The sequence below is a fragment of the Cnephaeus nilssonii genome (genome assembly GCF_951640355.1).
Source record: "Cnephaeus nilssonii genome assembly, contig: SCAFFOLD_158, whole genome shotgun sequence".
NCBI lineage: Eukaryota > Metazoa > Chordata > Mammalia > Chiroptera > Vespertilionidae > Cnephaeus > Cnephaeus nilssonii.
Window position 1 is genome coordinate 1 of NW_027645452.1, and position 13,251 is coordinate 13,251.

General features: G+C 69.3%; 1 protein-coding gene across 1 annotated transcript in view; it reads right to left on the minus strand.

The window, feature by feature from the left end:
• Positions 1-6: 6 nt before the first annotated feature.
• The window catches only part of LOC307096627 (unconventional myosin-VIIb-like), a gene marked incomplete at its 5' end in the record, with an annotated part of 38,612 nt that continues 25,367 nt past the window's right edge, over positions 7-13,251 (minus strand). Inside the window, 22 exon segments of the mRNA XM_079800935.1 lie at positions 7-613; positions 931-1,052; positions 1,207-1,288; positions 1,458-1,574; positions 1,772-1,830; positions 1,833-1,917; positions 1,919-1,957; positions 2,301-2,366; positions 2,368-2,408; positions 2,753-2,840; positions 3,063-3,176; positions 3,853-3,958; positions 4,403-4,558; positions 5,038-5,181; positions 5,330-5,494; positions 5,779-5,909; positions 6,610-6,791; positions 7,530-7,696; positions 8,629-8,755; positions 8,841-8,946; positions 10,899-11,066; positions 11,937-12,164. Coding sequence (XP_079657061.1) covers positions 515-613; positions 931-1,052; positions 1,207-1,288; positions 1,458-1,574; positions 1,772-1,830; positions 1,833-1,917; positions 1,919-1,957; positions 2,301-2,366; positions 2,368-2,408; positions 2,753-2,840; positions 3,063-3,176; positions 3,853-3,958; positions 4,403-4,558; positions 5,038-5,181; positions 5,330-5,494; positions 5,779-5,909; positions 6,610-6,791; positions 7,530-7,696; positions 8,629-8,755; positions 8,841-8,946; positions 10,899-11,066; positions 11,937-12,164 — 2,592 coding nt within the window. The 3' untranslated portion in view covers positions 7-514.

Genomic DNA, 13,251 nt, shown 5'->3' on the forward strand with positions numbered 1-13,251 from the left:
TGGTCTCAGCCGGCAGCCGCTCCCTCTCCCTGGCCTCTCGGCAGCCCCCAGTGGCCCTTCATCCCAGCAGGGGAAGGAGGGGGTGTGGGGAGAGGGCTCTCCTGGAAGCAGAAGGGAGGGATGGAGGGAGGGAGCGGGGAGGGAGTCGAAACCAGCAAAGCAGTTCTCTGAGGATGAGTTGTCACAGTGCTTGTGGCTTTTTCTGGAAGAGGCCCTTCGTGGCCAGTGCCCCAGACCCCTGCCCACTGGCCCCTCCTCTCCTCTCACGGACACACCCACTGCTCTGGAAGGTTTATTGAACATTCCTGGGGGCTGTCTCAGCCTTCCACCCATCCACCAGCCTCGAGGCCTGACACCCCTGCCCGTCCCGGGCTCTCTCCTTCGGCCCATGGTCAGCCCCGGGGAGGGTCCGGCCTGGAGTGCCCGCCGAGGCTGTGGAGTGCGTGTGCTCTGGGGAGAGGGCGGCATGACAGGACCAGGCTGGGCAGGGTGGTGGCGTGGGCAGGGCCCCGGGCTAGGGCCTGGCTGGGGCCGAGGCCGGGCCTCGCTGCTTGGCCACGGCGCTCAGGAGCTGCTGCACGTAGGAGGTCAGCAGGTCGTCCATCTTGTAGCCCTGGCAGAGGAAGGGGCAGAGGCTGTGGGCCCAGGGGGGTTGACCAGGCCGGGCCGTGCTCAGCTTCTGCCTCGGGTGCCCTGAGCAAGGCGGTGAGAATGGACAGGCCCAGAGCACGGCCCGCCAGGCCCGCCCCAGCTCCGGTCACTGCCCCTCGCCCGCTTCCAGGCCTCGCTCCTGGCCGTGCCCACAAGCCATAGTGAGTAACCCCTGGTGGCAGCGAGGAGTTGGGGAGGGGGACCCTGTCCGGTGCCTCTGGGTCTGTGTTTGAGCTGGGAGGAGGGACAGGGTCGCAGGAGGCCCAGGCCCGGGCTCACCAGGGAGGTCTCACACAGCAGGCGGCCGCCCCGGCCCAGGCTCCCCAGCACCATGTGGAAGTAGGTGCTGCCGCTGCTCCAGCTGGCGATCTTGGTGAACGGGTAGGTGGCGAGCAGCTCCTGGGGCAGAGTGGGTGTTGAGGGCCAGCTGAGGCCTGGGTCCTCCAGGTGCAGAGCCCCTGGTGCAGGGGCGGGAGGAGGGCCGGTGGCCACAGCCCACTTGTGTGGGGTCTCGGGACCCTGGCACCTCCCGGTCCCGCGGGGCCCTCTGCTACCTGGTCTTGGGGTGGATGAGCAGAACCCCGTGCCGGTTGATGGCGATGAGGACGATGTCCGGGTAGGAGGGCTCCGAGGTTTGCTGGGGAGGAGCACGGTGGTCACAGCCCAGCGAGGGGCGGGCATGGCCACCTCCCGAGGCACCCGTCCCCTCCAACTGGTGATCAGCTTTGCCCCAAGTTGTGTGCTAGAGCGGGGGGGGGGGGGGGGGACTTGGTGGGCGAGCGCAGGTGGGCCCGGGCGAGGCCTACCTTCACCTCGAAGAAGGCGGACCCGAAGGTGGGCCACCGGCAGATCCACCTCAGGAAGGCCACCTTGGCCTCCTCCGCCGTCTTGTCCCTGTGCCTGTCGTAGGCCAGAAGGATGCTCTGTGGGAGAGGAGGCCGGTGAAGGCGGGCCCTGCCGTCCGGCCTCCCCGTGGGCACCTGAGGGCCTGAGGCCGGGGGGCCGGGGGGGGCGCTTAGCTCCTGGGGAGTGTGGCATGGGGAGGCGGGGTGCACTCAGACCCAGCCCACCCTCCACCCGAGGGGTGGGTACCCCCGCCCGGGCCAGCAACCGCAAGGACCTTTCTCCATTCCTCCGGGGACATCAGGCGCGTGAGGTTCTCGGGCACCAGCTCCCCAGGACCTTGGGGATGCTCGCCAGCTGGGACTGGTCACTGCCGAACTGGGCCTTGCAGATGAGGCCTGCCAGCTGGACCGCGTCCTCCCTGCGAACACTTGTGGAACCCACGCAGGTACTTGGGCAGCTCCTGGGCCAGGGACACGCGGGGCCTCAGGCTGCGCCCCCTCCTGCGGCAGGTGGCAGGGGTCAGCCCCCCACAGGACAGAGCAGCAGGAAGCTGAGGTCCTGGGGCTAGGGTTCCTGCAGGGGCAGCGAGCCCGACGGGGCGGACAGAGACCTGCCGTCCTGCTGTGGACACAGTGGCCCCTGCACAGCCGGCCCTTCAGGACAAGGCCAGTGCCCTTAGGCTGCGTGCCCCCGCGGAGCTGTGGGTGCTGGCACAGGCGCTGGCCAGCACGGGGCCCTCAAGGGCCTTCCTCCCTTCAGGGTGGGTGTGGGGGAGTGCGGGTGCCCCCGGAGCCTCCGGCACCTTGGTGGTAGTGGAGCACGGTGTCTGCGTTCACGTCCTTCCCGGGGTTCACACTGAGCCACAGTTTTGCGCATGAAGTACACCTGGTAGGGGAGCGTCGGCGGGGCCCCTGGGCGGGGCGGCAGTGAGCACCAGCCTGGCCTGGCGCCCGCTCTGTGGCCATGCCCACCCCTCCCGCGGCCGGGCCCCACTGCCGCCCCGCCCCTGCCCAGCTCGCTCTCCTGGACACCCCACCACGTGTGGCTGGGGGTTTGCTCCTGCCGCCTCCTCTGCTTGAAAGGTTCCTGGGCCTCCCCGGCTCGGCCTGGCCAGCCCCATGCCGTGAGGGACGTAAGGGGGACACATGGACGGGCATGGCCATGCCGGGGTGCGGGGGGCCTTCCGACCTGGCCCACGGGCGTGGCGGCAGGCCTCCTGCCCTTCCTCCCAGAGGAGCCGCCCCCGCAGACCCACCTTCCTTCTGGGGCTTGCTTTTCTTCACCCAGTCAGACACCTGCCGCAGGGAGTCGAAGAAGAAGTCTCCCTCCTTCTGGCTGATGACCTGGGCGGAGGGGGGAGGCAAGGGGTGCACTGTTCGGGGAAGGGGCTTCCTGGGGGGGTCTCCTGGGGGCACGGCCATGGTGGGCTCTGTGAGCTCACCCCCGTTGCCCTCATAGCCCTTCAGATGCACGGGGAGGGGGAGGGGACGGACCAGCACAGTGGGGCTGCCTCCCCTGCCCACATCCCCCCCGCCCCCCGCCCCCGAGGCAGCTGCCAGCAGTACCTTGTCTGCAATCTTGATGAAGAGACTGCAGCCTTCCCAGGAGGCCAGCTGCAGCCTGGTGGCCACGCCCGCACACACATCCCGCACCCGGGTGTGGGCGCCCACCTCCAGCATCTGGGGCAGAGGTGGCCTCTCAGCACAGGCCCGGCTCCCAGGGCCCGGCCCGCGGCCCCTCCCTAAGAGGGGCTGGACGTGCCCTAGGCTGAGAAGGGCAAGGCTTCCTTCCAGAGAGCGGGCAGGCGGAGGTGGCGGAGCTGCACTTTGCTGTCGGGCCTCAGGCGGGCACCTTTGGACTTGCCTGGAGAGCCCAGCAGCCAGACGGGGGCCTTTCCAGGGGCCCCTGCAGTGTCAGGGCTGCGAGCCCGGCCCCTGGGCCTCGCTGCCCTCTGCCTCCCGCCCGCCCTCTGGGAGGCCGGTCACACTCACTAGCAGCCCCTCCTGGCATTGGCCCAGAGCACCAGGGTGCAGCACTGTTCACGGGTGCAGGGCGCCAGTGCCGTGGGGTGGACAGCTTCTGGGGGTCCCCACTCCTCGGGTGAGCAAGGCCTTGCTCTGGGCGGGGCTCACCTGGCCGGGGTGGTTGGGGCGGGCTCACCTGGCCGGGGTGGTTTTGTGGGGCTCACCTGGCCGGGGTGGTTTTGTGGGGCTCAGCTGGCCGGGGTGGTTTTGTGGGGCTCACCTGGCCGGGTGGTTTTGTGGGGCTCACCTGGCCGGGGTGGTTTTGTGGGGCTCAGCTGGCCGGGGTGGTTTTGTGGGGCTCACCTGGCCGGGGTGGCTGGGGCGGGCTCACCTGGCTGGTGTGGTTGGGGAGGAAGACCTTGTGGCAGATGCGGGAGACGTTCTGCTCGGCCGCCTCCACCTCCACCTGGTGGGGCGGCTGCTTCCGGGGGCCTGTCCTAGAACGGGAGGGCACGCTGCACCCGTCCTCCTGCCCTGCCCCGGTCAGCTGCCACTCACCTCCCTGCCAGCACGGCGGGAAGTGCCCAGCGACCCTGCCCAGGCGCTCTGAGGGCACCGTCTCCCCTCCGCCGGCCAGCCCCTCCCTGACCTCCCAGGGGGACCGCTCCGAGACAGAGCGGGGACCTGCGCTGTCCACGGCTGGGTGGGAGCGGCGGGCTGCTCTGACCGGGCGGAACGGGGCGGCTTGGGTGTCGGGTCACCCGAGGCCGCTAGGCAGCGCCCTCCACGCCCTGGACAGGCAGCTGTGGGGCGGGAGCTCGTGGGCAGGCCGGAGCCTCCTGCGGCCTCCCCTCCCTCCCCAGCGGCTGGGCCGGGGCCTGCCTCCCACGACACCCGCATCTGCACCGCGGGGCTCCGGGGCCTGGTGCTGGCCGGCTCACCGCAGGGCCCGCTGGACGCGGCGGCTGCAGTCGGGGGCCAGGGGCCGCTCCCTCCTGGTGTCCAGGAACTTGTGCACGTGGGGCAGCAGCGCCTTGCCGGGCGGGAAGAGGCCGGTGCAGAGCCACAGCAGCTGCCAGCCCCGCTCCTCGCTGTACCTGCGGCCACAGAGCCCTCAGCCGCCGGGCGCCCACAGCCCCTCAGCCCTCCGGGACCAGCCGCCGGGCGCCCACAGCCCCTCAGCCCTCCGGGACCAGCCGCCGGGCGCCCACAGCCCCTCAGCCCTCCGGGACCAGCCGCCGGGCGCCCACAGCCCCTCAGCCCTCCGGGACCAGCCGCCGGGCGCCCACAGCCCCGCTGCCCGCTGCCAAGAAGGCCTTCACACCCGCGCTGCAGAGGTGCTCCTGTGCCCACTTTGTGGGTTAGAGGCCCAGGGCGGCCCCCGGCAGGGCCGAGGCTCCTTGCTGTGGCCACCCCGGGAAGCCCGCAGGACAGACCGGTGCCAGCCCAGCTGCGGCTGCTCGGAGTGCCTGGCAGGGTGTGTGGCCGCCGTGAGCTGCCCCCACCCCCTCTGAACAGCGGGCACAGCCTCTGGGAGCGGGTGAGGATGGAGGCCCGGCGTGGCCCGGCCGCGGACCTCTTGGTGTTGTGCGTCAGCTGCTTCAGGATCTGACAGTAGACCTCGTCCTGCAGCGCGGCCTCCTGGAGGGCCCCCGCGAAGATCTGGTCGGTGAGCTCCGGGGAGGCCCAGGCCTGCCTGGACGGGTAGTCGCCCATGTACCTGAGGATGCGTGCGGCCGTCAGGGAGAATAGGCTGGCTGGCGGGCACCCTGCCGGAGCCCGCCCCCCGGGGCTGCAGGCCGCCCCGCCCTGTGCGACCCAGCCCCTGGGGGCCCACGCCGCGGGGGCGCAGGGAGCCGGCCGGCCGCCGGGGAAGGATATCGATGAAGATCTGGCACGCGGCGTCCCGCAGCTCCGCGGTGGCCTGGACGCGCCGGAGCAGAGGCTGCCGCAGGGGCTCCGGGCTGTGCGCCCACAGGTGGCCCCGGGCCCGGTGCACCACGGCCCTGCCCACCGTCTCCTTCTCCGGGGCCCTGGCAGGACAGAGCGGTGAGAGGCCTCCTCCCCTCCTCCCCTCCTCCCCTCCTCCCCTCCTCCCCTCCTCCCCTCCTCCCCTCCTCCCCTCCTCCCCGCCCCACCTGCCTCCTGCCTGCACCAGAGAGGGAGCCCGCTCCAGTGGGTGCCCGTGGGGATGCCCACAGCACTCCGCCCCACGTGCTGGTAGGAGGCTCTGAGGGCCGCCTCCTTGCCTGGGGAGACCAGGGCACCCCCTGCCTCTGCGGCCTCAGGGAGCCCTGGTGGCGGGGCGGGGTGGCACCTGAAAAACGAGTAGGAGAACTCCTCCAGGGTGTGCAGCTTCTCGGGCGCCTGCTCCTCAGGCAGAGCTTCTGCAGGCGGCCTCGCCTGGGCTGCCAGCTTCCGCCTCTCTGGTGACATGGCCAGCAAGCTCTGTGGGGGCACAGGCGTGGGCGCCAGGAGCCCCACCCACAAGACCCTCCCGCTCCGCCTGGCCTGCGGCTCAGTGCCTGGGGCGGCCGGGACCGTGGCCGGGACCAGACACCTCCCTCCGCCTCCCTCTCAGGAGGGCTCCTCAGCCACCAGCTCCCCAGGCGCCTCTCCTGGGGCCTCTCTCCTGCCCTGCCCGCCCTCACTCCCAGGCCACGCCAGGAGGCCACTCCCTGGGGCGCCTGCGGCCAGGGCGAGCCCACGCGATTGCTCGCGCTCCAGGAACCTGCTGCTCCAAGGGGCACTTCATACGCCACCCACTGGCCACATGCCCAGTGCTCCCAGGGTGGTCCCTGTGGGCTCAGCCTGCGAGTGCAGGCACCGGGCAGTGGCTCTGAGGGCGGGGAGGCTCGGGCCCCTGGGGTCAGGGTTTCAATGAGGCTGCGGCTGGGGCGGGGGCTGGGCGGCGAGGGGCTTGTTCCCAGGACACACCATGGTGGAGGGGTGGGAGGGTGCCCACCCACGGAGCCCCTGTGAGTGCCAAGCACTGTCCTGGGCATGGCGCAGGTGCTGCCAGCCGCACGTTGCCCCCGAGGGCAGGCGGGCTCCAGGGCTGGTCCGGTGCCAGGCGGCCCCGGCTGTGCGGTGGTGGGAGGCGGGCCTGAGCTCAGACCCCGCGGGGCAGCCCCATTGGACAGGTTACCAGCAGCTGTGCCGACGGCTTGGTGAGCGTAGGGATGGTGTAGAGGTGGGCGGCGAGCACCAGCCCCGTCCTGCCCGTCCTGTCGTTCTGGCCCGGGACCCAGTCCTCAGCCGACAGCGGCCCCTGGCTCTTTGTCAGGATCAGCAAGTCCCCCTTCGTGAAGGGCAGGAGGGCGTCGTCGCCTGCGTTGGTCACAGGAGAAAGCCCGCTGGCCCACCGCTCCGTGGAGGCGGCTCCGACTTTGCTGAGATGAGGAAGCTGCGGCAGAGCTGAGGGCCAAGGCCACTCTGACGGGACGGTGGTGGGACTCCCAGACCCTGGGCCCTGGAGGGCCCGACAGGCCAGAGGCGGCGGGCAGGGCTGGGCTCTGGCCACGGCCCCACTCTGGGAGACCTGCTCAGAGGCCTGACCAGGAGCTGTGGCCTGCAAGGCAAGGGGCGCGTGGACAAGGGGGAGATGCCCGCTGGCATCGCCAGGCCAGCCTGGGCGCTGTGTGAGCCTCCTGTGCAGCGTGACTAACAGTCCCTCCCCTGGGGGGGGGTGGGGAACGGTTGGGTGCAGGTTCTCCCTGCCTCCCAGCGGGCCGCCCGCCCAGCCCGGCAGCCACAGCCCCGCGCTCGCCCGGGAGCCGCATGGCTCCCCATCCTAGTGGCTGCGCCTGCACAGCTGCCCCGGCTCCGGCTGTGAAGCGGGACAGCAGCCTGCTGGGTGGTGCTGGCGTCAGGCCAATGGCCGTGTTCCCTGTAGGCGCCGCGGCGGGCGGAGTGGCCGTCAGCCCCTCACTCCGGGAAGGCAGGGCTTGGCCGGAAACTGCCCCTCAGCGTCTGGCGGTCCTCTCTCCACTCTCCACGCAAGTCCCTGCGCCCGCCCCACGCCGCACGGCCGCCACCCGCCACCCGCACCTCGCCCGCCGCGGGCACCTGTGGCCTTCTGGTCCTGCAGGGCCATGGCGAACACGGACCGCTCCCTCAGGCCCTCCAGAAACACGGCCACCAGCTCGGCGATGGCCACGCTGCTGGGCGACACGAACTCGTACTCCTCCTCGTGCAGCGTGGAGAGCAGCAGCCTCTGGCCGCCCCGGGCCTCCCTGAGGGCGAGGACCCCGTGACCAGACGCCTCCTCTGCCCCCCACCCAGCCCTCAGCGCCCCGAGTTACAGGTGAGGAGCCAGAAGGGCTAGTCTGGGGCCACTGGCAGGGCCAGGGCCGGCCCACCGGCACCGCCGGGCGTGGGCAAATGAGGTGAGAGCTCAGGGCCCTGGGGCCCAGAGGCAGTGGTGGTGCCAGCCCCTGGCACGAGGCTCAGCTCTGGCAGGTCATGAGGCGTGCAGGTGCCCAGGGCACTGCCAGAGCCGCGGGAGCTGCGGGGAGGCCGTGCGGCGAGCTTGGCGAGCTGCCTAGCCACATGCCCGTGTCCTCACGTGCAGGCCGGCGGCGCCGTGAGGACCTAGCACGTGGGGAGGTGCCCGACGTGGTCAGCCTCAGGACGCGGTGGCCAGTGTGTGCCCTGTAGCCGCTGGTAACAGCGACGATGGCTAGGCCCCCGGGGGCTTCCGTGAGGGGCTCTGCAGGCCCAGGCCGGCCGGCCCCAAGGGCGGGAGGCATTCTCAGGAGACAGAGCCATGGGGAGGGGGGTGGGGGCCGAGGCCCCCTGGCCTGCAAGGCCGCCCATGTGTTGCTCTGTGACCTGGCACGCACCCAGCCCCGTCCGATTGCTCGCCCAGATGGCCTGCACCTTCCGCGTGGCCAGTCAGGAGGGAGCCTATAAGGAGTGCACCCCGAGGGGGCCCGGTGGCCTGCCCTTCCCAGGAGGACTTCCCAGGAGGACTGGGTGTGAGGGGAGGCCGAGGGCAGGGCAGCCCGCGGCGGAGACGGAGGGCCACGCCCAGCGGCCAGCGCTCCCTCACTGTCCAGGGCAGTCCGCACCCCGCACCCAGCGGGGCTCCCAGGGGCAGTGCCTCCCTCCTGCCGCCTCTCCCGAAGCCCCGAGGACTGAGCTCCGAGGAGAGGGCCGCACCCACCTGTTGGCGACCAGACTCATGATCTCGGGGAAAGGGAGCTCCAGCAGCGCCCGCTCCCGCTGGTCCAGGAGGAACAGCCCCTTCCAGTTCACAGCCAGGATCAGCTGAGTCTTGGGCAGCCGGGGGCCTGGCCGGAGACAGGTGTGAGGCCGCACCGGCCCGGGCGGCGTCCCCGCCGGCCCCCGCCCGCACCGGCCCGCCCCCGCCCGCACCTGAGAAGGCGGTGACTTCGAAGAGCCTGGAGAAGAGCAGCGGCCACTGCAGGCGGGCGGCGCCCACCACCTGCTCCTGCACGGCCTGCCTCTGGGTGTGCGGCACCTGCTCAGACACGGAGCCACCGCCGTCACCCTCCGCTCTCTCACCGGCCCCTCGGCGAACGCGCGTGGTGGGCAGGCTGGGGCGGAGGCAGCCGCATTCGCCCGCCCTGGGGGACCCTCCCAGCTGGTCTGGGAAAGGGAGGCGGGCTTTCCTCCTCTTTCGCACCCGGACAGACGGACAGACGATGGCGGCCTCTGGGAAGGCTGAGAGCCTGCAGGCCACGGGCTCGTGGCTGCCCGCTGGCGCTCCGGCCAACGTGTGCCTCGTGGTCGCACCTTGCTCTGGGCACGGCCTTCTTAGAGTCTCCCTGTGCCCTCGGTGCCTGAATTTCTCCTTCCGCATGTTTGGGGAGCACCTTCCAGGGGCCTCCCCCTCAGCCCCTCCCCTCTCCTGCTGTCCCCCGCCTTCACCCTCTCCTCCCTCTCCACTGCTGTGCGCACTGAACACTCTTTTTACTGTTTGTTGAGTGAAATATTTCTCTTGCTCCTGCTTTGAAAAGTGGTCGGGGACGTTCACACGCTGGCCGGGAGTAGGACTGGCACCCGCGTCGGGAGGGCCTCGGCCCTGGGCCACACGCTCAGCGCGCCCTCCCGGCCCCTCTTCCAGGGACTCATCCTGACGAGTAAACCGAGTGTGTGAAGGTTGTGCCCACAAAGTGGTTCCCTCATGTTTAACAGTGAAAAGTGGGAGCCCCTCACCAACAGGCATCAGAGAGTGAGCTAGGACTCATTCATGCAGACCACGCAGGCATTAAAATGAACCGAAAGGGCACGAGAACCTGGCCTGCTGCGTGGCCAGGCGAGGAAGCAGGTGGAGACTGTCACAGAACACGAGCTTTTTGTTTTAAAAGGTGTATTTCTCGCTAATCATGTTCACAGCTCAGTGTGTCTGCCAACGTAGTCTGGGAGGATGTATGTCACAATATTAAGCACGATGACCTCATGATCTCCCTTTTCTCTCCTACTCATCCGTATTTTCTGATTTATTGGGTAATGTACGCTTGAAGCGTTTAATGAAAAAAAAATCAGTGAAAGTACATTCACGTCGGAAAGAAAGGGGTGAGGGAAATTTCCCAATCCTTGCCCTCCCCCTCCTCCCCTCTCTCATAGGAAGCCGCTACTTACTCATGGTGCTTCCGTGTGCCTCTGGCCCCTGCCCTCTCCCCTGAGCCCTGAAAAGCCCACACCTCTCTTGCAGACGCACCCACTCAGGCTGAGGAGCAACACCCACACCCAGGAGGGGCTCTGCTCCCCAAATGCCCGCCCGAGGAATGCGCGTGGCTGTGGAACAGGCTTCGGGCCGGTCTGTGGGGACACCGGCTAAAGCAGCCAGGCTTCCCGCCACAGCACTTGTCAGAGCTGAGCGCCGGGCTCCCTCCGAGCAGGACGAGCAATCGCATTTCCCAGGCCAGAGGCACACGGGGCCCTGCACAGCCCGCCGCAGGCCGCCTTCGAGGGCAGCCTGGCCTCGTCACCTGCAATGCCCTTCTCTGAACGTGGGTGGCTCCTGCCACGGGGCCATGGGGCCGGGGGGGGGGGGGGGGAGGGGGAGGGCGGCTCCCTGTGCCAGGCTGCCAGCCTCTTTCCCACTCCCTGTCCTGTCCCCTTGGCCCACGTGCCAGGGGGTGGGGGCGGGAAGGATGAACGCAGGCGCCAGGCATGCAGGGCCCAGGGGGCGGGAAGACTGGGCCAGGGCAGAGCCGGGTGGGGCCCTCCTGTCCCCAGAGCCGGGCCCAGACGGACACTGCAGTCGAGACCCGTGGGATGAGCCATCCAGACCCATGATGCCAACTCAAAAGGAGGCGGGGCGTGGACCAGGCCTGTGACCAGCGCTGATGGAAGGGGCCTGGGTAGACCTGAGGCCGTGCTCCCTGGCAAGTTCAAGTTCCTGTGCCCAGAGGGCGGGCCTCCCCCCAGCCCAGCCCCAAGGGAGAGCCAGGCCCACAGGCTGACCTGGGCGAGGGCGGCGGTGACGAGGCCAGCCCACTGCTCCGGCGGCTTGGTCCGGTACAGCTTTGGGGGCACACAGCTGGGCAGCAGGCCCTGCACGGCCTCCCGCCCCGCGGAGGCGCCGAGCTGCACGCAGCAGTGCCGGGCCAGCAGCTCCACCAGCTCTTCCTCCTGCAGCCAACAGACGTGCCAGTGAGCTAGACAGACATGTGAGGGGCGAGGCTGTGGCCCCAAGCCCCAGCAGGCATGGCCAGCACTCAGGCCAACCTGGAGCAGGAGCAGCCGCCAGGCCTGATCCTCCTCTGGGCAGAACCTGCCCCTCCCCACCCAGTGGTGCACCCACCCTGTGCCCTCGGGGGCCAGGGGGCGCCTCTCCAGCCCTCAGGGAGCCCCGAGGGCAGAGGCCTGGGCGGAACCCTGACGTCACTGCGGGGGTGCGTGCGGGCCAGGCCTGCACCCTGTCTCACCCAGGCCTCACGGGTCACAGGTGGCCAGGGCCACCCTGAGGGACTTCTGCAGGGACTCAGGGTGGGTCTGCGAGACCCAGACTCAGTCCTGGCTCCAGTGCCCATGGGGTCCAGTCACCCTGCTCTCCTGCAGCTGCTGCCCTCGGGGCCGGGCCAGCCCTGGCTCCCTGCCCACTGCTCCATCCTCCCTGACAGCTGGAGGGGTGACGGCACAGGGGCTCAGTCTCTCCGCCCTCCGGCACGCCCTCCTTCCCTCGATGCTCCGGGCCCACGAAGCCCGGGCCGCCTCTGCTCTCAGGATGAGGGCCTGAGAGCCCAGGCATGCTGCCCGAGGAGGCCCGGGGGCTCGCCAGGGCCGGAGACCACGGCCACGTCCTCGAAGCCGGCCCCGCCACGCCGCCAACAGCTGCCCTTAGCGAGGCCTGGGCTGATGGGGCTTCCCTGGCAGCCGCACGTGGACCAGAGGCCAGCACCCCGTGGTCCAGGGGAAGAGGACCTGGGGGCCGGCGGGAGCGCCCCGAGGCCAGGCCGCCCGCAGCCCGGGGACGCCAGCCCCCGCCGGGGGTGCGCTCACCCTCTCGAAGCTGTACTCGCCGGACCAGACCCCGTGGAGGACTTGGCGGTAGATGAGCTCCGTGCTGACGGCGTCCTCACCGGGGTCGTGCCAGGGGCTGAAGAACTCCTTCCGGAAGTACAGGCGCCAGGGCGACTGGCGCTCGCTCTCGCCCCTCTCCCGCGCCAGCTGCTCGCACTGGCCCACGGCATCCATCACGTGGTCGCGCCCGCTGCCCAGGGACCAGAACTGAGGCGGACGGGCCTGGGTCAGGGCGCTGTGCCCGGCACCAGGGATGCCTGCGCTCGGCCGCCCCCGTGGGCTCCTCCACACAGGGATCTGGCTTGTCTGTCGCTCCCTCACTCCTCCCACTGGCCCCAGGGGAGGCAGGGCTGATGCCCCCCTGCCACAGGGGGTGGTGCCCTGACCTCGCTGTTTGGCGTGAGGAGGCTGAGGCTGGGCATCTGGGTGGGTGGGGTGTGGGTCTGGTGGGGCTGGCCGTGGGCCTCGCATCTGCTGCGTGGGCGTTGTCCCCACGGTGCGGGTGGGCAGGATGTGTGGGCCCCGGGGGTGGCTGCGTGGGCGTTGTCCCCACGGTGCGGTGGGCAGGACGTGTGGGCCCCGGGGGTGGCTGCGTGGGCGTTGTCCCCACGGTGCGGGTGGGCAGGACGTGTGGGCCCCGGGGGTGGCTGCGTGGGGCCGCTCAGGTGAGGGGCTGGCAAGACATGCGGGGGCACTGGGCCGAGGGCCGCCACGGGCCTCCCCGGGGGGAGCAGGGGAGTGTCGGCCAGGAGGATGGGTGCCTGGTGATGAAGCATTTTTGTGAGTGAGTTTGTGTGTGCAGGCATGTGTGTGTGAGAGAATGTGTGCATGCATGCATGTGTGTGAGAGTGTGTATGTGTGTGAGAGTGTGTGCATGTGTGTGTGAGAATGTGTGCATGTGTGTATATGTGTGTAAGAGTGTTTATGTGTATGTGAGTGTTTGAGAAAATGTGTATGTATGTGTGCGAGAGTGTGCATGCATGTGTGTGTGAGTGTGCATGTGTGTGTAAGTGTCACTGTGCATGACAGAGTGTGTGTATGTGTATATCTGTGAGTGGATGTGTGTAAGTGTATGAAAGGATGTGTGCATGTGAATGTATGTGTTTCTCTGTGTGTGAGTATGAATGTGTGTGTATAAGTGTGTATGTGTGAGTATACACTGAGTGGCCAGATTATTATGATCTCTGAACACATAATAATCTGGCCAATTAGTATATATCCTATATAATAAAAGGCTAATATGCAAATTGTCCCCTTGACCAGAAGTTCAACCAGCAGGCAGGCCAGCCAACCG